At 34.3% G+C, this 25,699-nt stretch overlaps 2 protein-coding genes across 2 annotated transcripts; both read left to right on the top strand.

The window, feature by feature from the left end:
* Positions 1–4,420: 4,420 nt before the first annotated feature.
* On the top strand, positions 4,421–6,180 carry LOC132310482 (protein CUP-SHAPED COTYLEDON 2). The gene is made up of 3 exons (XM_059808654.1): positions 4,421–4,601; positions 4,689–4,972; positions 5,612–6,180. The coding sequence occupies exons 1-3, from the start codon at positions 4,421–4,423 to the stop codon at positions 6,170–6,172; spliced, it is 1,026 nt and encodes a 341-aa protein (XP_059664637.1). The 3' UTR covers positions 6,173–6,180.
* A 5,128-nt stretch (positions 6,181–11,308) lies between these two features.
* On the top strand, positions 11,309–25,549 carry LOC132308573 (uncharacterized). Its single transcript, XM_059806691.1, has 17 exons — positions 11,309–11,459; positions 11,579–11,642; positions 11,916–12,024; positions 14,420–14,482; positions 15,112–15,206; positions 17,131–17,197; positions 17,310–17,381; positions 17,905–18,066; positions 18,590–18,663; positions 18,776–18,873; positions 19,736–19,843; positions 20,176–20,273; positions 21,586–21,723; positions 22,080–22,127; positions 23,699–23,813; positions 24,705–24,802; positions 25,157–25,549. The coding sequence occupies exons 1-17, from the start codon at positions 11,387–11,389 to the stop codon at positions 25,241–25,243; spliced, it is 1,569 nt and encodes a 522-aa protein (XP_059662674.1). The 5' UTR covers positions 11,309–11,386; the 3' UTR covers positions 25,244–25,549.
* Positions 25,550–25,699: the final 150 nt, after the last annotated feature.

Genomic DNA, 25,699 nt, shown 5'->3' with positions numbered 1-25,699 from the left:
TTCAAGTTAAAATGTAATGTCAAAAAAGTGACAAACAAAGATAAAAGAGAGAATAAAATTAGATATTTGCCTACCTCATTTCATACCCAACCCACCCCTTCTAGATTATTATTATTATTTTTTTAATTGATATTCACACTCTCTCAATGAATTTGTTTGGCTCAAGAAAAATTGAACCTTAGACTCATGTTTTTCGAAGTACCAGACTAAATTCTTAGCCACTTGAACTAACCCTTATGATTTTTTTAGAATACTTAATGGAGATGATTAAATGATTTTCAAAGGGAATATGTTAGGATTAAAAACTCCCTAGGGTGAGACTCGGAAGGTTACCCTGGTCCAGTTAATACTAAAAATTATTTTCTCTGTCTCATAAAAAGTATTACTTTTTAAAAATCGCAAGTCTCACAAATTGAATTGACACAATTTTTCAAAAGCAAGGCAATTTTTGAGACAAAAGGAACTATAATTTTACCATTATAATATAATTTATATTAAAAAATATTAAGTACGTATTACTAATCAAATCCTAAGTTTTCCTATTATAATTATTAAAGACTTTTGTGCGCAATCCACCCCCACACCACAATCTTAGACTGCATACCTCCTTTCTCGTGGAGGCATATTTTCCTTCTCAGACTCTCTATGCTAATTAATCAAAAGACCTAATAAATAATAAATAGATATTCGCCCGCACCCTGTGTCGGCCTTTTTTCTATTTTGTTTAATAAATGATTTTGGACAAAAATGAGAAAAGCAAAATGGGGATGGATTCGGGTCTCCCGCCCCAAACCCGTGTGTTGCCATCCCTAGATACAGAACGGTTAAATAATCAAGATGGACAAAAACCCGGGTTCGTTCTCATTTGAAGTGGACGGACTTGAGGCCATAAATGCAAAGTTGGTAAAATGGCCATAGAAAGAGAAGATCGGTGGGGATTTTTTTGCCATTCATGGTAACTACTGTTAGGAAGTAGAAGTAGTATTTGTCAAGTTGAAAAGATGATAGACATATATTTGTATATATATATTTGTAGAGAGAAAAAGAGATTGTGGTGGGTCCCTAGCATCATGCAGATTGATAAGATGATTTGATATAAAGCCTGCTTCGAGGCATTGTTTCTCAAAATCCGGGCATGGCGCGTCAATATCTCAGGGCATCAATCTCCCCTTCTGATGGTGATGGATACAGGAACGGGATTGCTGAATAGATACATGCATGAGAGATTAATTAGATTCAAATCCATTTTTTCACTTCACTTCAAATATTACCCACACCCCCACCAAATCTACTTTGTAAAACAAAAATACCACTAATGACTAATGTACTTTTTAACACCTTTCATGGCCACGTTTTTGAAGTCATGAAAAAACAAATTAAAGAGTAACCATAGGAATTTTTAAATTAACTTCGAATTTGATGTGGTAGGTTATTTTTATCATGTGTTAAATAATTATTTTTTTAAAAATTATTTAAGTAAATAAGATAAATAAAAACACGTCAAATTAAATATTTATTTGGGTTTAATTCTTCTATCTGCTTATAATTATTTTTAAGTTAAACATCTTTGAAAAAACAAGTTAGTTTTGTTCTTTTATCTATTTTTTTGTTTTGAACTAAGTTTTTAGAGTGTGTTCAATAATAATCAGAAACACATAAAATTTGTTGCAAGTTTTTTGAAATAAAAAGTAAAAAATTATATTTGCAAAAAAAAATATTGCAAGTTTGAAAATTAAAAAGAGTAGTTAAAAATGTTATTTAAATTTTTTTTTAGTAATTATTTACGATGTGGAATTAACCGGAAAAATTAACTTAGTACTTCTGCTTTTGACTTCTTTTTTTAAGAATGTAATTCATAATAAATGTTATTAAACATGCATTTGTGTTTTGTTTCATTAAAACACAAAATAAAAGTAATTGCCAACCGGGCCTTACTATATAACAATTAAAAAAAAAAAACCTGAAAATGAATTGAATTTTTTTTTTTCATTTCTTAAATTTTACTTCTCTTACAAGAAATTTGAACCATATTAATTGAGAATAGGGAAGTATGCTACAATAAAAATAATAATAATTATTAATAATAATGTTACGGAGTATTCCAATTCCTTATTAGACTACAAATTATAGTTCTCATCGTTGATTGAAAATGTAAATCAACAACTAGGTAGGCACTTGTGAAGGGTTGACTTTGTCTGTGAAGCAATTGCCTGCAACTCTGTGAACAGTTGTTTAAAACTTTCCAACAGTTGCATATTGATTTGACAGCAAGAAATGTTGTTTTGGCAGCACTCAAGATAGGCATCACTATAATATTATCAAAATTGATGTGATAATACATATTTTATTATTTTGGTAGATTTGATGAGTGACTTCTAAGATATTGATCAAAGCTTTAGTGCAGACAATCAAAACCCTTATTGCTATGCCTGAATGGTATTCCAATGGGTTACTAACAGATTTTTAATCTGATATTGATTAATTCAAATTTATTTTATTTATTAATTTGACAAAGATGAAAACATGAACATGAACGTAAACACATTCTTTAAGGACATAATATTACTTACGTCACTCAATAATGTTTAAATTTAATTATTATCTAAATTAATAATTTAATTGCAGTAGCATTATATTCCTTAATTTTCGATCTTAACCAAGATTTATTTTATTTTCTGGAAGATAGGTAGGTCAACTACTTGAAATAAATGTAAAAATTCCCCTACTTCCTACAAATAATGGACTTGTAGTACAATTTTGAGGGACAGAAGTAGACTACTGTACAATATATTACTTTGTTTCAATCACACGCGGAACCAAGTACTTTTTGAATTTCCGAAGTGACCATGCTACTATTTTCTTTTGTTAAAAAGTTGAGGCTAGGTTTGATTTTGAAGAAAATAAGTTAAAAATTGAAGGCAAAAATAAAGACGAAAGAAATTGAGGTGTCGGCATTCCGAGTACAATCTGAATCTGAATTCTAACGTTATTGTAGATGGCTTGGATGGAAAAGAAAAGATAATTCAATTCTTTTGATATTGGAAGTGTTGGGTTCTTGGAGTGGCACATAATTCATCGTACAATTCCTCCATTTTATGTGGACCAAGGTAAATCGGGATAAAATTTGATCGTATTCCTAACAACAGTAGTAATGTATTTTTGATTTTTTTTGGACAATAAAATTCCAAGATTAATAAGACACAGACGGGATATAAAGAAAATTCTACTTTATTGGTTGATTATTCGTGTTTTAAATTAATTGGGAATGAGATTAGGATGATTGAAGAATATTAATAAAATCCTTAAAAAAAATTGCTTTAAAATATTTCATCTTATTTCTTTGACTTTTGATTTTTGTCACAATTCAACATTTTAGAGATATTTTGTGGCAAAATTGAACTCTTGGTTCCCAGAGTTACAAGACTGCCTTTTATGTTGAACTATGATTTTGTGCCCACAATTGAAAATGGCATACGTAGTACTAGTATTGTAAATGTGATATACGACCAAAATGCAAAAAATGAGATTAATTTAATGTTGGTTTTATATACTTTTTCGGGTTGTCATAATCGCATTGTATGTTGATAGACAGCAAAATGAGCTGAAATGAACAAAAACCCAAGAAACAGGGTGATGATAACTGAATCAAAAAAAGGGTGGAGAGAAATTAAAGATGTCGTGTATTTAGCTTGTCCCTGTCCATCCGATTATTTAATCTTGTACTGTGCTGACAGATGAGATATGAATCAGCTTTATCGATCCATGGTGAAATCTCTCCACCCCTCCCTCCTTTCTCTCTCTAAAACTCCCCTTTCTCTCTCTAGAAACTACTTTCTGTTCCCTCCCTTTCATTTTCTTCACTGACAGAGGAATACCTGCACACTTCCTCACGCACGCACGCATACTCAAAACAGAACCAGAGCCCCACTCCTCAGGCTCATACATCATCCTCCTCCTCTACTCTCTCTCTCTCTCTCTCTCTCTATCTACATACTTTCTCTCTCTAGCCATATGGATATGATAAGGGCTGCAGCAGAGAGTGCAGAGAGATCAGAAAACAGAATAGGACAGGCCAGAGACGCAGATTTCTTCAGCCAAAATCATACCTTATTTCTTCGCCTTTCCTTCCTGCCAATCGATTCATCAAATCCCCATAAACAACACTCATATAACAACACTCCACTCTTCCAATTCTCTCCCCCAAACCAACACACGCTTGCTTAAAAGCGGAGAGATATGTGTTAGGACTTCATGGACAAACAGAGTCTCTTGCTTGTCATCTTTTTTTGTAGTTCCTTATCCGCTTAATTTTTGCAACTCTTCGCATCTGGGTTTTTCACAATTTCTTGGAAAACTAGTTGATTTTTTCTTGCTTTTCATGTTGTGATTCCCATCTGGGTGTTGCTGAATCTCTTTCATAATGGAAGCTTTCAACCATTTTGGGAACAATGAAGCACACTTGCCTCCTGGTTTTAGGTTTCACCCAACTGACGAAGAACTCATCACCTACTACCTCCTCAAGAAGGTCCTTGACAGCAACTTCAGTGGCAGAGCCATTGCTGAAGTTGACCTCAACAAATGCGAGCCCTGGGAGCTTCCTGGTATATATCATTATAATTCATTAATTTGTCAAATCATTGAAATTTGAAGTTTTCTCTGATTAATTTAATGTGTTTGTTTGGATGCAGAGAAAGCTAAGATGGGAGAGAAAGAGTGGTACTTCTTCAGCCTCCGCGATCGCAAGTACCCAACTGGTCTTAGAACCAACAGAGCAACCGACGCTGGGTACTGGAAAGCCACTGGGAAGGACAGAGAGATCTACAGCTCCAAGACTTGCTCTCTTGTGGGTATGAAGAAAACCCTAGTCTTTTACAGAGGAAGAGCTCCCAAGGGTGAGAAGAGCAACTGGGTCATGCATGAGTACCGTCTCGAAGGCAAATTCGCCTACCATTACCTCTCCAGAAGCTCCAAGGTATGTATGTATCATGTATCTCTAATATTCTTCTACTACCTTAGCTAGCTAGCTAGTGTTTGCCACTGTGTGTGTCTATGTGCAATAAAGGTCTGAACTTGGTGATCACAAATGACTTTAATTAATTTATTTACTAGTATGAATTTAAGGCCTTTTAACTGATGTTGGAGAGGAAAACTTTTTGCGTTTTTATTTTATTTTTTAATTTTTTGTTTATTTTAATGTGACAACTTTTAGAGCTTTTGATGATACTAACAATGGTAAGAGATTTTAATGTTCCTCGGTCTACTGAAGTAGAATGTGAATCTGCTGAGATGTTAGCATTAAAGTTGATTGCTGGTAATATGGGGCAGCTATTAAAAGCTGTAGGTTATTCATTACAAAAACAAGTAATTTCAGTCACCAAAGTACGTACAATATGCTATATAATCAATATATATAATATATACAGTACACACATATGTTTATAATAATTTGGGCTGTCAACTAGCTAGTTATGTTCAATTTAATTGCATCATACCAACTGCAATAGCAGTTGAATGCATTTATGTAGCTGTGATCGAGCGTTGGCTTATTATGTTGTTCAAAATGTTTTTTTGCGTGTATCTATACGTATATAATTGACATCCACCTTTGTAGGATGAATGGGTTATTTCACGGGTGTTCCAGAAGAGTGGTTCAGGTGGCTCCGCCTCCGCCCCAGGAGGCAAGAAAAACCGTCTGAACTCCGTCGTCAATCTCTACCCAGAAGTGAGCTCTCCATCCTCAGCTTCTCTCCCGCCACTGCTCGACTCCTCCGCCTACGGCGCCACCGACCGCGACAGCTGCTCCTACGACGGCAATGCCACAAAGGAGCACGTGCCCTGTTTCTCCACCATTGCTGCAAGCTTCAACTCTCATGCTCCGTTCGAGTTTCCACCGCCGTCGTCAGCGGCCGCTGCTGCGGCTTTCAACGCGGCCGTTGATCCTTCTTCTCGGTTCCACAGGACCATCGGAATGTCTGCTTTCCCGAGCTTGAGGTCACTGCAGGAGAATCTCCAGCTGCCGTTCTTCTCGGCGGTGTCTGCGCCGCCAATGCAAGGTGGTGATTTGGGTGGTTTTGGAACCATGGGTTGCTGGCCGCCGCCCGAGAATCTTAAACTGGAAGGTGGTAGAGTGGCAGTGGGACCCACCGAGCTCGACTGCATGTGGAATTTCTGAGATTTAAGTTTGGGCTCTCAATCTCTCTAGCGATTGAGATTCAATTTGTGGCCTTGAAACTTTTTCTAATGACGGTTATCTCCTAACTAATTAAGCGTTGGGGTAGTTTAGGTATCATCATACACCTGCGGTCAAATTTTATTTGGCTCCATGGTCTAAGTAATTAGTTGTTGGGTAGTTTTCGTATTATATAACATTCTAGTGTCTTGTGTTAAGAGAATCTTGTATGTGGTACACTGGTGCTAATGTTTGTTATTTATGAACTAGTTATTGTCTTTATTTGATGTCTTTTTAACAATCTAACTTCATGGTAATTTCGATAATTACTAACTAGGGTAAGTGATGCAAAAATTGCTCATGGGTTAAACTGATTTCATAGTGCTACATTGAGTGATTACTGATTACTGATTACATAAATATATGAAACAGTGCACTTATTATTATTATTGTTATTTGGTTACGCGAGGTATTCACACATATTACGGGTTTAACTCATTTCTTCCGTGTGACATTGGTGGCAAATTATGACGCGATTCGAACACGAGACAAGATAAGTGGGTTTGGGTTGTAAACGGGTTGACACGATTAACCTGTTTATTTAATTGTGTCGAGTTAAGGTTGAATAGTTTAACTCGTGTAACCCAACATGTCGTAATAATGAATATAATCTATGTATTATATATGTTATACATTTAAACTAATTAGTATGGACAATGAAATTATTTTAACATAAATCTTGATTAAATTTTATGATTTTTTTTCTTATTTTGAATATTTTGAATAATTGTGACAATTTTTTTTTAGTATTTTATTATTTGATGAAATATTAAATATCTTATTTTGATAAACAAGTCACTAAATGATTAATATGTTAATTTGTTTAATAAACAGGTCGCGTTAGTATTAAAAATTTTGACTTAATTATAAAATGAATTGAATTTTAATTTACTTATTTAATAAAATATTCTTCCATTAACACAATAATCAACTCATGTACACGAATTACCACCCTCTATCCCATACCTGCACAAGTGTAGGACCTATTGAGTTCCACACTAGTGAATCTAATGGATGGCACTCCATTGGTCAAGGAATTCTGCCTATTTGGCTGGTTTGGTTTTTTAAAAAAAAAAATTCTAAAAATTTGTGATGGACGAAGAAAATAGTTTGGGTGGGACACTAATCCATCCCTTGTGTGCTTTTCTTTCTCCGTACTTTTATTGGGTGAGGTTGTGTAATGGCGGAATATGATTGGTGGAATTTGTTTCAGTGTAAAGTGGGAGTAGGTTTACAAATCTACAGTACCACCGTGAGATATACATGGGCTTTCTGGGCCTATAAGTTGAATTGAAACTTGGACACAAGCTATATAGGCAATTAGGGAAGGGACAAATTAAATATCCACACTAGGGTCTGTGGTGTTTTATCTTTTCCCTGTCAGCCTAATATATAGTAGGCTGGTACGGCCCAATTCTTATTTGTTGGGATGGGCCAGTGCCGTGTTCATCTCTCTTATATCAGTGTGGTCCCCATTTTGCTATGTCAGACGGGCCCTTTTTATGCTGAGATGGCTAGGAGATGGGAATTCCAATGCGCATGACATCATAACGCTACGTGGTTTGCTAACTTGTTAGAGCATCTCTAATCACACATCTAATTACCATTTTTCAAGAACCATATCAACATTTTAAACTCTTCAAATTTTATAACAAATATTACTTATTTTATCTTATAAATGTGTCCATTTTAAAAATTATGACTCACAAAAAATAAAAACTTATTTTAGTACGAAAAGAGTAAATTTTAATACTTTACCAATAAACCTGTAACCTAACGATATAAGACCCCTACTTCCCAAAGCGAGGTCAGGGATTCGAATATCAGTAGAGGTCGTGTGTGTGTGAGTATCAATTAGAAAAAAAATAAAAAAATAAATAAATTTTAATACTTGCTAATTTTTTAATAACTTTTTTTTTTAATTTTTTTTTCCCTAACGGCTATATCCATTATCGATGAATTTTTTTTAATGTATATATTTTTTACATACAAAAAATACATTTTTTTTTTTTTTTATCATTTTGTTGTAATATTATGAATTTAAATGAAATAATTACATATTCATATATTTATTTCTTACAAGTAAATAAAACACGAAATTTTATTTCACAGCACATTAATAAACATCAAATAAACTTAAAGCCTTAGACCATCTCCAATAGTTCTGCGTATATGTATTTTTTTGGTAAATCTAATATGTTATAGTAGATTTATACAAAAATTTTGGACTACTCAACTTTAACTCAGCCATTATTTTGTGTAAAAATATATTTGCCAATAACAACTAACCACGTGTCATGTTAGGACCCTACATATGTCAAGTTAATATATTGTTGATTCATTAATGGAAATGAGAAAGAGGGAGGAAAATTGAAATATGTTAATGTGGTTGTGTAAAAAAGTTGTATAAAATATACAATAATTTTACACATTAGTAATGTGACAATGTATCTTTACATACTACGTGACAGTGTATATTTTACACAAAATAACATTTTAACATACTATTGGAGATGCTCTTAAACTATTCATAGTATGAGAAAAAAAAAAAAGGGCTGATTTGCATTAGTATTTAAAAAAAAAAACATTTGAAAAATGTCCTTAGTGTATCAAAGTCGTATCCGAAAAGTATACCGCGTATCCCATCCGTATCTGAAAATTTAAAATTTATTTTAAAAAATCAGATACTTCTCTGCAGTATCGAACACATGTCTGTGCATATCCTAAGAGCATTGAGACTGAACACGTGTTCGATACTGCCACAACGACCTCAGGAAAGAATCTGTGCTTCTTAGGTGAAAATAAAGGCAAATATATATATATTTTAAAAAATCGTTGTTTAAAATAAATTTCATTTCGTTAGGGAAAAACAAAAATGAAATGTAAAAAACATAAAATTTTGGACCAATAGAGCCGTTAAGGCACTGTTTGGGTCAAACTAAATAGTGCCTGAAATGACTATAATGTTAATATTAAAGAAAAAAAATACAATTTTATATTTTTTGGTCCAAAAAACTTTTATAACACTGTTGGTGTCAGCCAAATAATTCCTTAACAGCCCTTTGGTTCATTTGTGTTAAGGGGAAAAAAAAAGAAAGGAAGAAAGAAAGAAAGATTAAAAAAACCCCAAAAATTGCTTTATGGAAATTTTTTCCAACTAAACACGCCCTAAGTGATTTGGGTTTTAAAAAAAAAAAATAAAAAAGCAGGTGGGTCTGCGGAAGATATCTAGGTTGATGTTTTTGGCGACGGATTCCACGACTCAAAAATTCTGGACCACAATATGGACCCCACTGGACTTCCCAAATCGTTTGTTTAGGCCCAAAATCGTTAAAATCTTAACCGCTAGAGCTGTTCTTAAGGTTTACGTGTATTATTAATTCCTACCCAGTTGGGGGTGTATACCACAGTCTCACTAAATCGAACCAAGCTGACTCCAACAAATCCTAATTTTGCTAGGGTTTAACAGTATTATTAATATTGTAGCAAAAGGTATGCGAAAAAGTAATGTTTTAAATGATTTTAACATATAAGATTATTCAGTGACCTAATTAGTAGAGCGCTTCAAACAGATGTGTCCGTGTTTTAGTCCCTCTATCCTTAACATGATTGAAGGTGGCCAATAAACCTAAATTTGTATGTCGTCTCGTCATTTTTATTTTTAGCTCTAGATGATAAACGCCTGGACTATGTAATGAAATGTTTGTCATTTTCTTTTGAAAAAGCATGAACTTTGCCATTGCAGTGGCATTGAGATATATATCACCTTCACCTCCAGTCCAAAACGATTTAGTCATCATCCAAATGCTGAAATCGGTTTTCGTAACCATCTCTAATGTGTGGAAAGTAGGAAGTTGCCAAGATTTGTAATGATGGGCTTGTCCAGAGTCTAGGTTGGAGTAAGCCGTGCGATCTGTTTATGTTTGGCAGCACAACAAATCAATGGTGCACCATTTCCGGGTTGGGACTTGGGACCACACGCAAGAGTGCCCTACCCTTGTACGGAAATGAATTTGCACGCGGCCTTCCCTATTCTTGCAAGTATTGGGCTGGGCCCAACTCTGCACATATAGATAACGAAATATATAAACACATTATTATACAGATATATTTGTGTGCGTGGAGAAATATGGTAAAGGCAAATTGTCCAAACACCCGGTTTTGGAAGGTCTGTCGGTGGAAGATAATTATGAGTTTGTTAGATGTCTGTGTGTGTGTGACGTGTTGTTTTTGTTTTACTAGATTGAACTAGAACTGGACAAGTAGCAAGAAGAGTGCGAGACGTGTGAGCTGGTAATTGACCTTTTTCGTTTTGCCAGCTGTTCTAAATCTGGGCTTGGCCCAATGTATGGGTTTCGGGACAACCTACATTTGCCTGTTGGCCCACAACTTAACCTCTGCTTTGCTTGCAGGCCTGGGCTGACGCCCATATCATACAATTAAGAAAAAGAGAAATTTTCACATTTTATTTCTTATTATTATTATTATACACTTGCCAATATACTCTCTCTTTTTCTTTTATTATTAATAATGAAATGGTCAATATCACTTATACATTTTCTTTTTTCAAAATTTCACTTCAAAAGTATAATTTCGTAAGTCAAATGCTGTAAAAGTGAAATATCAATTAAGGCTTAGTTTGTAACTTCAAAAATAGTTTTCAAAAATCTAAATAATATAAAATTGTTCTTAAAAAATAATTTTTTATAATTTTTTTGAAAACAAACATTTAATTATAACTAATTGAAATAATAGGAGTTTTTGTATTATTTTTCGTTTTCAATTTTTTTTTGAAAAAATATTATTTCCATAATTACAAAAGAAGGACGCATAATTTCTCTAGCATTGCACTCGTTTATTTCAATTCTTAATTTTCAAATATTTAATAATTTAATTCCAACAAATTTTTAGCAGCGTTATGCGTTTTAATATGTATAGTATATATATATATTGAAAATACTCATTTCTTGTCAAACAGGGAAAGGAAAAATAGAAAATGAGTATTTACCTGAAAAAAATAATAAAAAATGAGTAAACAAATGCTTTTTATATATGAGTTTAGTAGCGAGGAACATTCGAAACGCTTTATATTTTTCTTCATATATTCAGCGTTTTGATACACACTCTCTCTCTCTCTCTAAACTTCCCTTGTGAGTCATGGAAGAAGAATTCTCATATGCGAGCACCGCCGAGTTAGTGGAGGCTGCTTCAGACTTTGCATACCATTCCGGTAAACCCATTCTTCAGGGTTTTCTCTCACTAACTCCGCTTAACTTTTCATTCACCGCTTTATATATATATATATATTTGTTTTTTTTTTTTTTGTCATCATCGTCCTTCTAATTTCAGGTTTTCAGTCCGACTCTTCAGCGAAGGACTTCCTTGATCGTTTCCCTCTTCCTGTCATCATTAAGTGAGTCTCTCTCTTTATGAATTTATATTCATATGTACACACACACACACACACACACACATATATATTTGTATATTCTGCAAGTTTATACTGGTATATATGGATGGTGTGTAATTATCATTTGGGTGATTTTTATGTAGACAACATAGGGTTCCATTTATTCTTTTTCTTTTTCAGATTTTGTTTCCTATTTGGTAGAGTTCACCTTCAAATCAAATATTGTTTTGTAAATTTTGCTTGGTCAGCTTCATTATTCATTGTTTTTGCTCGCAGTGCTTTACAAACCAAAGCAGATGTGCCTGGCCTTGAAAATGATTTGGTTGCTTGTCTAGAAAGGATATTTAGAACTAGATATGGGGCCTCCCTCATCCCACAATACATGGTACTTTTTTTCCCTTCTTCTTTTCAATGGACAACTAAAATCACATCCATGCGCATGTCCTGTTTTCATGCCTGTTTTCAAGTTACAACAATGAATCTGTTTATTGGCAATAATTAATGTTTTGCATCTTATCTTACAATTGTACATTGAAAATGTTCATATATTTTTACTGGACAAAGTGAGCTTGCTAACATTGAGGGACCCCAATTGAAAGGACAACCATAGCTATAAAATTCTCAACACCGTACTTCCTTTAGCTAATTGTTCTTTCTGTGGATATATAGCTATATGCATAAATAAATATATACCCACATGCAGGCAGACTTAATCTGAGAAAAAACGAGACCCACTTCAGTTACATGTCTAAAACCTTTATGGATATTTAGTTAAGGGATCCTGCATTTAATATTTGTGTTCTCTTGCTGTATTTGTGTTACAATCAGCCTAATTGCTGGAGGAAAGAAAAAGTTCTCCCTGAACTGTTGGGGGTACTCGTCTAGTCTAATTTCCCTACATTTCTTCTTCAATAATTAATCTAAGCAAAGTTTCTTGGATGCTTTGTGATTCCACAATACTACTATGCATTAGGATCACTGGTAGCAGCATTTCTGTAATCTGATTCCATTTCACTTTTGAGTATTATTTTCATCTGTGAATCTTTTTTACCATTTGTACCTCTTTGTGGGGGAGAACACTACATTTGTTATATTTGAGGGTAATAGTGCTCAGGAATTGGAATTAGCATTTAGGAAGGTGGTTATCTGCTTTATGCAAAAATCTTTTGGGAAACATTGAGTGGGATACACTTTACAACTTATGAGTTATGAATTTAAAACGCAACCTTAGAAAATATATTAGAATGTACTATTTGATCTGGTTTGTATCATGGGAAAGCAATAGCTCATTTCTGACTAGAAAATCTAAATTTACAAAAAAGTGTGAGGGAGAGATTAAGAATAGCGCCTATTAGTGACAAAGGCTTAGATGATATGGACAATAGTGCGTCTGTAAGAAAGGAAAGATAAGATTAGTTTTCATATAAGGTAAGAGACAATGAGGTTGATCAAAATGAACATGGAAAGAAGTTATTAATGACAAAAGAATAAAAATAATAAATATTAGAGGAGACATGGCATATAATAGAATAGAGTGGAAAAAAAGAATTCATGTTGTTGATCCCTTTCTTCTGGGAAAAGGGCAAGGACGATGATGGAATTGCTTATTCTAGGTTGCTTTAGTTCCTGGTGATTGATTTTATTTATTTATTTATATTTTATCTATTACAAACATCACATCTCAACTATAAAGCGTGTAGTTCTGGACCACACTTTTTCATACCATTTATACGATACATCTGTTCTTAGCATTTAGAACCTTGAGAAAATAGAAAAGAGAGAGAGATCGGGAAGACGGACAAAGAGAGTGAACATGGTTCTTTTCTCGGTCAGTTTCTATGATATGTTATTATCATTAATAGAGAGTAGAATTACAGTTATACCCTTAATAAGAATATTACTCTTGACACTCCCGCTCAAGTAGGAGGAGCATAGATATTTATCAACTTTTTCCAAAAACTTCAGTAAACATGTGACTGGACTTCAGACATAGTAGGGGATGAAAATCGTTTTTCCCAGTCGCCATTTTTTTAACAAATAACAATCTACCTCTATTTGCTTAATTTCTCTCACAAAATAATGAATTGGAAACAATATAAACAGCAGCTCGATTATGACAAGACATCCTCATGGGGTGTATCTGTATTGTTAGTGACCTCCATCTCATGACATTAGTTATTTTGCCTGAATCATCTCACAAGTTGTTTAAGGCGGAGCCCTGTATTCAATTTCAGCAATACCTTGCTGCTTGTTCTTCAACATCACCAAATTCCACTAACAAAATTACAATGTTCAGTAATTGATCTCATAACCATAAACTACAGCATCCAGAGAATTAGAAGGCATTATCATTCCACCATTTCCTTGGAGTTCCCCTGAGGTACTCCAAGATTTGACAATCTCAATGATGATGCCGTAGATTTTGTATGAAGTGAATAACAACTCAACTGCAAATGCAATGTCAGGACGGTTCACAATCACATATATATGCTTTCCTACCAATTGCCTGTATCAAACCAGCTTCTTGTTTAATTTTACATTAGAATGCACGTGTGCCAACTGTTTTTTTTCCCTCTTAAAATACCTTCTCCTACAAGATCAGTAAGATATTATATAATTGTAGAATAATTTATTCTTCATTAACTGCTTGCTCTTGCACTTGTTGAATTTTCTTGTATTTATTATCTTGAAAAGTTTTGTTGCTCTTATGATTTGGGCTATGCTTGCTCATTGTGATGTGTTAACAAGTATTTAATTGGGCTATTTTTGTTGTTTTTCAGCCTTTCGTAGTTGGTGGTCTTGGGGCAGATTCTCAAAGAGTCAGATGTTTAGCTTGCAAAACAGTATGTACATTTATGACCTTTTCAGTTTTATCACTCACTTTCTGAAGAAGTTGATATTATTGGCACTTGTTCTCTGGTAGTAATTGCTTGCAAGTTTTAACTTAATTTTTCAGTGGCATCTTTCATTTAATTTTCAGTGGCATCTTTCATTCATTCTTTAAATAATAGATTATTTAACATGTGCCTGCTGAGATTTTCTGCTGGTTCCAATTTTTATTTTTTATTTTATGTGCCTTTTTTGTTTTTCCGGAAGGGTTGGAGGAATCCCTATGTTAGCAAAAAGCATACTTATGAATTGCTTGGAATACCAGCAAAAAAGAGCGCTGTAACCAACTAAAAAGGATGTGATCCATCTCTCTACAAACTTCATTGTAGTTCAAAATCGGCATATTGATCTTGAATTTGCTTAGTGTTGTTTTCAGTACAAATGAATACTGCTCGGGTTATTTGTTGGAAAATAAATGCAGGAATATGGTGTTTAGTGTTTTTAACTGCTTGTTGATTTGCCATACTTTTGGAAGTCATGTAATTGATAGTTAAACACCAGCAAAGTTAGTTTTTTTCTTTTTAATTTATGAATGCACCAGAAGTTACTTGAACTGATTTTGACATTATAATTACTTCTGCAGGTTTCTTGCCTCCTGGAGAATGATACTGATGTTGCGGTGCAGCTAGTTCAAGATTATGATCTATATCCACTTATGCTTAATTGCCTCATTGATGGGTAAGCCACCAACCATTCCTTTACAGTTTTGCATTTTGCTTTCATTTTTTTCTCTAATAAATTGTGTTTCTGCTCACTTGTGATAAGCTGTTCTGTTGACGTCATTTACTCTTTGGTTCTGGAAAGAATTAAGGCCAAAGCCAATGTAAAGATGTGAAATGTCATTAAGGAGTCATCTGAATGGATTAGTTGAATTGAAGGGAAGTAATGCAAGTATAATCTATGTACAATGTTAGGAACCAGAGTAGTTATTTTGAGTAAATTACGCTATCTGTCTTTTGCATGATCGACTGCAACTCATAGAGTTCAAGTCAGCCTAGTTCTACGATATATGTAACGTGGTTATATTTTTTCTGGTATTGATTTGTTTCATTTATGACCATTAGAGTAACTATTTTGATGTATAGCATCAAACTGTTACTGATATATGCTATAAATTCAGCCTCTCCCTGAACAACAATGCCATTGTTATATGCTATCGTATTACCATCCTTTTTTTGGTTTGGGAACCTTCAGGCTTCATCTGCATTGTCTTTCAGTTTGTTTTGAGATTGCTGTGCCAGACACCTCTCATGGGTTTGAAACTGAAAACAGCCTCGCATGACCTTCCCCAGATCCCGTAATAGTGGGGGCCTTGTATATTGGGTAGCCCTTTCATTGCTGTTCCAGACACCTAATATTGATGTTTGAAGCCAAAATTCTTGTTAGAACCTTTTTAGATTAACTGATGGAGATTCAGTCTTTTAAATTATGTACCGTGTTCCTGTTTATGGGATGTCAGAGATTATTTTCTAGTAGAAAATTTATTTCTTTCATCTTTGGTTATGCCCCATCTGAGTTGTACCTGATATCACTACCTTGTATGTAGAAGCTAGGTGTTTATCTCTTGCCACCTCTTACTTGGATGTGAGTGTGTGTGCCTTACTGGTAAAAAAAAAAAAAAAATTATAGTTTCATATTTCCACCACTTTGTATCTAGAAGCTGGATGAGAAAGTTCGTATAGGGTTTTGCAATAAAAATTTTTTTTGAGATTTATATCGAGTAATTTCAATTTTGGAATACAAGTGAGGTGCATGATATTTTGTGAATTTGTCTTCCACATGTCTCGCAGAGGCTTCATGGCTCGGGTTGACTTGGAATATCCTAGTTGGCATGATGATGGAACATAGTCTAATTTCTAATAGAGGCAATTAAATTAATTTCCTAAAATCTTCAAAAGAGAGAAGTAGGTTGATCTTGGAATGAAACTGAGCAAACTTCTCAAAAAAATTGGAAGATTGTTTAATATGCCAAGTTCAACTGACTCAAAGGATTTCCATGCCATATATAATCCATCTAATAACATTGCGATTTCACCTAACACCAAAATGTTAGAGCAATTCCCCTTCCTTGCCTTCATAATACTCAGCGAGAAGGTCATTTACTTCAGCTCTATTATTAGCATTGAGTCCAAAAGGTTTTAAAAAGCTAAAATAAGTATGCTCTCTCTAAAAATATTCCCCATCTCTGATCGACCCAAATTACCAAGAAGGTAGAGGATGTCTGTCTTAAGAAGATTTACATGTCCTTAAAACACCTTCTTATGATCCAGGTCTATGTTCTAGTTAACAATACAGGCTTTTGCAACCCTCTGTTACTCCTAAAATTTTAAGGGCTCAAAATCAGGGTTGAACTGCAGAAAGCTTTGTGCCAGCTGTATCTTCTTGGAAAGTTTGACTATTGTTTTTTTTCCCCCCCTAAATAAGTTTAATTAGTTTTAATATTTTTAAATTAATAATTATGGTTAGGCTTTAAGTTTCAGAGTGAAATGTGATTAACCTAGAGCTATCCCTGCATTTGAAGTTAGCTTTATGGCATCCTTTTGTTTTGCTCCCTATGTGTTATGTCCTATACAGTTCTCGTGAAATGCATTTTGTTTTTTAGCGATGAACGAGTCGCCACCGCATCAATGGATGCGATTAAGAATTTGGCTGGCTCTTCAAAGGGCATGGTAAGTACTTGTTTCCTCTGTGCGATCATATTTTCTTTCATGTGCTATGAATAAAATGACCATTTTCTACTGAATATAAATTTTTTCAGTTTTTCATGCAAATTTTACGCAGGAGATCATCTTCCCAGCTAATAGCAATGAAACCACTCACCTCAGAAATTTGGTGGCACGATGCTCATCATTGGTATGGTAATTTATATTCTGTAAAATTTGTTAAATTTAGGCAGAATGAGGTGTTCATATTAATGGTTTTCTTGAAATTGTCTTTATTTTTGGTCCTGTGTTACTGTTGACAATATCAAATTTACTGAGGAACAACATCATGGTTATATCCTTAGGTGGGAGGGGGTGGGGGGATCCTGGTTATTTGAAGTTTTGACCAAGTAGATAAAAATGTATGAGAAACATACCCACAGCCCACAGTGGTGTTATTTAAATAGCATTTCTGGTTGCTGTTTTAGCCTTTTGTATCTATGTTGAATGTAAACAACCTTTGGTTTGGTCTCTGAGGTTTCTCAATTAAAACCTATCTTCCCCGTGTCATAATGGCTGAAGACCACTATAATTTTGTGCCTACCAATTCTTGCTACAATAACTCTTTTGTAAATCTCAATGAGCTATGTTATGATCATGCCTGCTGTCTATGATTTCAAACTGTTTTTCAATGTTTTCACTACTGGCTTCTTACCCTTCGAATATGTTTTTAGGGACGAGTACGAATTTTGGCTTTGTTGGTGAAGCTATTCTCTATTTCTACTGCTGTGGCGTCGACGATTTACAATTCAAATCTTCTTAGTTTATTAGAGACAGAAGTTAGCAATGCGAGTGATGCACTTGTTACTTTGAGTGTTTTGGAGCTCTTTTATGAGGTTCGGCACTGATTAAACTTACATTTCATTGAATTCCTCTTTCTCCCTCCCTCCCTCCCTCCCTCCCTCTCTCTCTCTCTCTCTCTCTCTCTCTCTACTAATAGTTGCAATCTTTCATATGCATAAACTCTTTTATGATACTTTCAGTTAACAAAATATATTCTCTTTACTCTGAACTACATTGGCACTTCACATACTGCATTTTCAATTTGTTCAAGGGGGATTATCATGTCTCTGGATTTGATAGTACTATAATTTCTTTGTTCTTGGTACGCTATACCAAAATGCATCAATCACTTCAAAATAAAGATTAGAGTAAAAGCATGTTACTCCATTTAACTTCTCGCTCTTTGGTTCATTTTGGTTTTCTCACAATTATTACCTAAGTTTATGTTTCATATTAGGGACGCGTTCCCCTTTTGAACGTTTTTCTAATATATTTTTTACTTATCAAAAAAAATAAAGGTTTATGTTTCAATTTATACTTCTTTAATTTTCTTTTTGGTATGTCTTGTTGATGAAGTTGGCAGAAATTCCGCACAGTACAGAGTTCTTGTCAAGAACCACCCTTCTTCAATTACTTAGTTCTATGATCAGGTAATTTACTGAATCATTACCTCTGCATTTTTTCATCTTTTCCGCATTTTTTCATCTTTACTCCCTTCATGCCTTAGAAGTTGATTGCTTGCATATCTTTGGACCTTGGTAGCAATGCATCAGTGGAATCGATTATAAGATCAAGAGCAATGACGATTAGTGGAAGGCTTCTCTCCAAGGAGAATACTTATATGTTCATTGATGAATCTAGTAAGGCCTCTGCTTAACTCCTGAAGTTCTTGATGCCGTTGAGATTTATTGTCTTTAGAAATGCAACTTTGCTTATATTGTCTTTGGTTACCCCTTTGATATTGACATTACATCTTTCTGTCTGGAAATTGCATTCCACAAAAATTTGCTAAACACCAACGATTCTTGATGATTGCTTGCATAATTAGTTTTTGCTTAGTATAAGGTGCAAACTCATGGTAGTTTTTTGGTTATGGCATCCATGATATAGCTGTTGCTTAATCTTAATATACTTTTCTAGTCAAAGCAAAGGATGATACTGTGGTTTTAGCAATAGCTGTATAATTGTGATATAATGAATTGCTGAAGAATCTCCATTAACTTGGATATTTACAGTAATATTTACATACTATGTTGTGAAATAAAAAATTTGCTTAGAGCCCACTGAACCTCCAAACTAATATAACTAGTTCAGTAGTTCCGATATAGAGTGAATGATACTATTGTTATCTTCTTTAATGTTTCATTTGTGATCCCATTTTGTTCAAAATTAATCTGGATTATGAAAAATTGTGCTAGAGTTGCTCCGCTTTCCATGAAAGTGCATGATAAGTCTTCACAGGTGAGCAAAATGGTTGACTTCTTGGGATGCCAGCGACTGCACCAGGTTAATATCCTAGTGTTACTTGTCTGCATGCAAATGTTTTCTTCTGCAAGCATGGTTTAGTAGACGATAATATAAAAAGCTAGTGCAATATCTATGATACTAGAAGCTTCACTGGCAAATATTATTATTTATGAACAATATGTTATTTGTTTCTCTTAAATGGCCTAGAGGCTAGAGGTGGTTTGTGACTGTACTAATATTGTTTCTGGATTTTAGGTGTTAAAGCTGTTATTTCAGCCATCGATGGAAGGCTCGGGTTATTGAAAAGTCAAGATGCAGATGAATGTGAATCCGCACTTGAAGCATTGGGCCAGATTGGATCATGTAAGTATGCCCCTGAATGCTGTATGCTAATGAAATAACTGCCATAAGTTGAAACATCTTTATTTATTTATTTTTTTCATTCTCTTTACACTTCGTCATCTAACATGACAATAAATTCTTGTGACTGAATGTTACAGTATAATAATTATGTGGATCATATCAAATTGTGTTATCCTTTCATACTTATTCTGTATATGTTTTGAGGCCTTTAGCAGTTTAACAACTGTCTTTGCTAAAGACTTGTTTGTTTCCAAGAACCCTCAGCTCATTTTTTATTTTTTTTTCCTTTTTATTTCTCCAAATCGTATTCTCCTGTGTTACGATGCTTCTAGCAATCCAAGGAGCAGCATTGTTACTCTCAAGTGCACCACCTGCTGCTAGACATGTTGTTGATGCTGCTTTTGTTCGTCAAGGACATGGTAGACAGTTGGTGAGATCTTCTCTCTCTCGCTCTTTTTTAGTTTAATTTTATCATTGTATTCTCTAACTTTCAGTCAATTATAAGAAAACTGGCAGACCCCATCAAAGGAAACATTTCTCGGATCTGTGTGTGTGTGTGTGTGTTTAAAAGCAATTAAATAAACTGGCAAAAATGGCTCATTTTCTATACACACAAATTACATTGTATACAAGAAACTGCAAAAGAAGTAAGAAATAATCCTTGCCCTCAGCCTAGAACCCCCACAACCAAAAAGGTTAGAATGTTGAAACACTCTTCAAAGACCTTGATACAAAAATTTATAAATGTATAACTCTATCAACTAGACTCCTCTCCAAAGGAGTCTATCAACTAAATTTATAAATGACACCTAGATAGCATTCTTACCATCTTTATTTGGAACAGCTGTTGCTGCAGCCACTGCTGTATTCAATCTTCAGTTTTGCTAGAATCTCAGTATTTCATTAGACATGACCAAAACTGTCATTGTACTCGTCCAGTTGCCCGACTCGCCCTCATGATTGATTTTATGCCTTGGCAGTTTATGGAAATGTGTAATATTGACCCCTTGCGTATCAAAAAGTAACGAAGAAAACAATATGTATAATAATTCTCTCTTCATCCATAACCTGGATGAGTTATCGGGCTCTCATAGGTCTAGAAGAACTCTTGTATGTTCTTTTCCTAAATAATTTACACCAACTTCAGTTTGGCAACAAGTTGTGTCATGCTGTTGTGCTTTGCTTTGAAGTGTTGGAAGATGACAAGGCCCTCTACATTCTTTCAGCTTGGTTTCTTGCCTTTGCCCTTTTGTGTAATTTAAAATCCTAATTGCTGCAAAATAAGAAATTTTTTTGGTTTGAGAAAAAGGTGGGGAATAAGAAGAAGAAGCAACACTACTACCGATATTGTCGATAAGAAGACATTTGTCAAGAATTTACAGTCTCTTTTACCCTATTTTTAATTTGCCTACTTTCTGGTGGGTGCTAAGACTGTAGAACCTAGTTGCATGGATTGTGTAGCCATCTTGAATTGTACCCTTCTGTGGACCTTTTAATTGAACTGCTCATGCATTTGTACCAATATAGACCTTTTCCAAGGGGAAGAAAAGCAACCAAAAGTGTTTGATCACACTCGGCATAGAAATAGTGGAGAGCATGGTGTATCCACAACATTGTGACTTGTAATAGGATGACAAGTTGTCTTACAAAACCTTTTTAATATTACAAATACTCAGCCTGATACTGCTGTGTCCTATATACTGTTATTCTGATCTGACGTGGCTGTTCATTTATAAACATAGGCTGCTTTGCATGCTCTTGGAAACATTTGTGGAGAAACTCGATCAGAAAACAACATACTGCTGAATGGTGACACAGAAGAAAGCCTTAGGCGCTTGATATATGAGACAGCATCCAAGACTTCAAAGCTAACACCAGCAGTCAGTTGATTAACCTTTTCGTTATTTGTCATTATTCTTGTTTTATTTTGGTAACTTCTCTGTCTGTTTTCCTATTACTAAATTGGAGGAGCTTTGGTTTTTTATTTTATGTCCAGTAACAATGATTTTTTTTTTTTTATTACCCACTTTCTGATTTTGCTTTTCAGAATTTTTGTGGTGTACATGTGTCTTGCATACAACTAGGTTTTATGAAGCACTGAAACTGTCTGCTAATTCTCTGGTTTTTATTTATTTTTTTGGGAGTACAAAGTTCATTTGTTTGTGTACCTTGTCACTTCACTTGCCTGCCCTTTGGAATTGTACGAAAGTTAACTCAGTTGTTGCTGATTTTGTAGGGCCTCATTCCATCAGTACTTCAACAAGATTCAGAAATTCGTGTGGCGGTGAGAATCTTACTTGCACAGCTTACAGAGTAGCTTTCATTTCTGAAAGCTTATGCTCGAAAATACTTTTGTAATTCTTTCTTTTCTGAGGCTCCTCTTGTACTTAGTTTTTTTTGGTAAGTAAGAGAGACTTCTTGTACTTATTCAGTTAGGGTAACAGCAAATGAATCACCGTTTCTTTTTTCTTCTATTTTTGGGTAATTGTTTCTTTGCCCCCCCCTCTCTCTCTCTCACACACACACCACACACAGAAGATCTTCCCACTTCTGTTTCCCTTTTCTTACTAATAAGTTGGAGTGATCTTTCCAGTCAGCTTTTCCATATATAATACTACATAGCAACTCTTTATCGAACATAAATTTCTGGATTTACCAGCATATTATGTCTTTCTTCTTCACTCCATTTGTTATGGGCGTGATCAATAGTCAAGATTGTACAGGAATACCCTTATGTGTTAATTATATTATTTGGAAGAAGTCATGGAGTTTAACTTTTTGTTTATTATTTTATCTCCTTGGGAAGTTCCTTCAATGATTCTCTTTGTGGAAAGAATCTCCTCCATTTGTCAAATAGGATGCTAGGTGAACTATGTGAATTGACATTCAACAATAATTCCGTGAATTTTCAAGAATATGCCTTCTTTTTTCCAGAGAGACATGAAATCAGAAGAAACTTGGACTCCTTTTACAACCATTCCTCCCCATACTTTTTATAGCTTCCAACTTTGTTAATATTCTTGCACTAATTGTCCACGGAAACTAAAGTAGTCATCATGGTAAAAAATCCTCTTTTAAGAGTCAACCTAGGAAGATGATTTTAGAAGCATAATTTGCACAAAATGTTTTATATCTGGCTTAAATTTGTTCTCACGCCTGGTAGACTCAGGTTTTACCATTTATACAAAGTAATAGACTTTATAGTTATTGATGTATATATCTGTCTATCTATATATATGTAAATCATTGACTGCAGCTATCACCAATGTAGCATTGACTTTTATCAAACAAGTGTCGTCGTGAATAGTTGTTCCATATGTTTTCATAGTTGTTTGTTGCTTTGATTAGTAGGCTAGTAGCCAATCTTGTTTTGGCAACAGCAGTTCTCAAATTATTTGTTCCTTTTTTGGCAATAAAACTATTACGTATTATGTTGATCCTCATTGATTCAAAATGATTAAAGAAGTGGACTAGGCACAAACCAAAATTTTGGTTTTATTTAGTAAAAGTAGTGGTGGTCCTCAGGCTCGAACCTGCTTTCTGATGCTTGGCAGCCTGAGTTTTTAGCACTACACCCAGCTTTACATGCTCTCGTTCTATTTGTGAAAGAACTTGTTGCTTTCACTTGCTATAGCCTTATAGAAAAGGACTAAAATGCTGAAGCTCACAGAAAAATACATTTACTGAGGATTAAAAATATCAAGATAAACATTTCTTTACTTTAACCCACTGGCCAGAGTAACTATACCTCCATAAGATTGTTTAATTTAGATCTATTCTGTGTTTTGGTTTTGATGTTGCTAGTTGTACTCTGTCCTAAAGATCTGGTATGGCATTTCCATGCAAATATTACAGGGTTATAGATTAATCACAGGATTGGTGGCTCGGTCATGGTTCCTGATGGAGATTTGCTCGAGAGAGGAGATACTAAGTATAGTGACTGATACATATACTGAAACCACCAAGATAGGTCTGTTTTACTGTCACCAATTTCTCGTTATCATCCAATCATCATCTTGCATGCATGTGTTTATCACCAGCACGCTTTATAACCTATTTGTTGATATACTGCAAAACACATACAAAATGGAGAACGGGTCCTGATGTTACAAATGACTACTGATTTGAACCTTTGGTGGTTAAATAAAATGGGAGATCCCTTTCTAGATATAAGGAATTAATGAGCACCTTTTACTGAAATTATCATTTATAATATCCAATATGTGTGATAAAGTTTTGACTTCTCAATCTCTATTAACAGACTCAAACCCTTCATGAGAAACAAGCAGTCTTCATATTAACCGCCACATTAAAATATGTTCATGCTATTTTCTAGAATGTTCAACAAACTTTATTTTGTTTCATAATTAGCAAGTGTTATACAAATGTGGTGTACACGATTTTTTTAATTTTTTTTTTTTTTTTTATATAAAAAAAAGAGGAGTAAAAAGGAAAATATAATTTTGCAGTGTGGTTATTGTTCGTATGGAGAAGCCGAAATATTTTCCAATCTTCTGCTGTACCTAAACTATTAGGCATTGGTGTATCAAACAAGGCATGCAATTAAACTTCTGGATTTCGTACATGTTTATGGAGAAAGACCTCCGTCCATAACCTAATAAACTAGATAATTTGAAGGGAGTAGTTAAAAATAATAATAATAATAATGAACTAGTTAATTTGCATTCATTAGCCTTGCTTGCGTTGATATTAAATCTCACTGATGGTTTCTAAATTTTTCTTATTTTATTTATGTGTTTTTTTATATCTAATGTTTCCTTTTTTGTTTTATTATAATTTAACTTTCAACTATGTTGTTATATTGTCTATATCAATTTTGTGAATTGTGATAATTTTTCAGGTATGGAAGCTAGACATAAATGTTGCCAGGCAATCCGCAAGGCCTTTATGTCAAGTAAACTAAGCAGTGATCCCGCACTTGGTGGAATAGCTGCAAAGGTGTGATTCCAGTAAAATCAAACATTTTATCAGTTCTATTTTTTACCAGTTAAAGGGTGTTCGATGCTTTGTGCTAATTAACCTGCAATTATTCCTTAAATCCAAATCTACTTTTATGTATAATTATGATTTGGAGGGATCAAATCACGTGACAATGCTTGAAAACATGTCCATTCAAGTTTGTCCGACACGATGTGTTTGAGGGCTCATATATGCCGCAATGCATGAAATCTATGGTCACAAGCAAACTCTTCCTCCCGTTATTATGGGCTTGTCTGTTATGTCAATCTCTTGAGAAAAATTGTGTACAAACTACTACTGATATGTGGGTATTCTTCTCCCTTGTGTCTGCAGTTGCATGAAGCTGTTCAAAGGGGTCCATACCTCGCAGGAAAGCATTCTGAATCGCAACCTGCAGTAATGACTGCAGAGAGATTTTAACTTCTGACTTAACATAAAACTATAGGGACCTTACAGGTGACAGAATTTGTGAATTTATACTTCACATGTCTGTAATAGAATAGGCTCTCAAAAATCCACCGGAACTAAAACAATACATAGGGCTGGATCCTTTACATGAATATGAAGCACTGGATATCTAACTATGATAAGGGCCTTGTAAGATCAATTGTGCAATAACCTCTCCAAAGACGTTTTATTTTATTCTGAAGTTTTTGACTCGAAAAAGTTGTTCTTATCAATTATGAGAAACATTAAAGAAAATTATCAATGTTGTGTCTTTTTATATATGATTTCTTTTAAGTGCTTGTTTTCTGAGAAAATCAAGTGGAAGAGCAAGACAACAGGATGTGAGGGATTTGGATTGTTTCAACAACAATTTTTTTATTGTGAGCGAGTGTTTCAACAACTCAACATTTATTCGTTTCCTTTGGTCTT

The sequence above is a fragment of the Cornus florida genome, unplaced genomic scaffold (genome assembly GCF_030987335.1).
Source record: "Cornus florida cultivar Cherokee Brave unplaced genomic scaffold, ASM3098733v1 CherokeeBrave_3.0.0_Hap2_Chr05, whole genome shotgun sequence".
NCBI lineage: Eukaryota > Viridiplantae > Streptophyta > Magnoliopsida > Cornales > Cornaceae > Cornus > Cornus florida.
The sequence above is the reverse complement of the archived record's forward strand: the minus strand, read 5'-3'. Positions and strand labels throughout refer to the sequence as shown.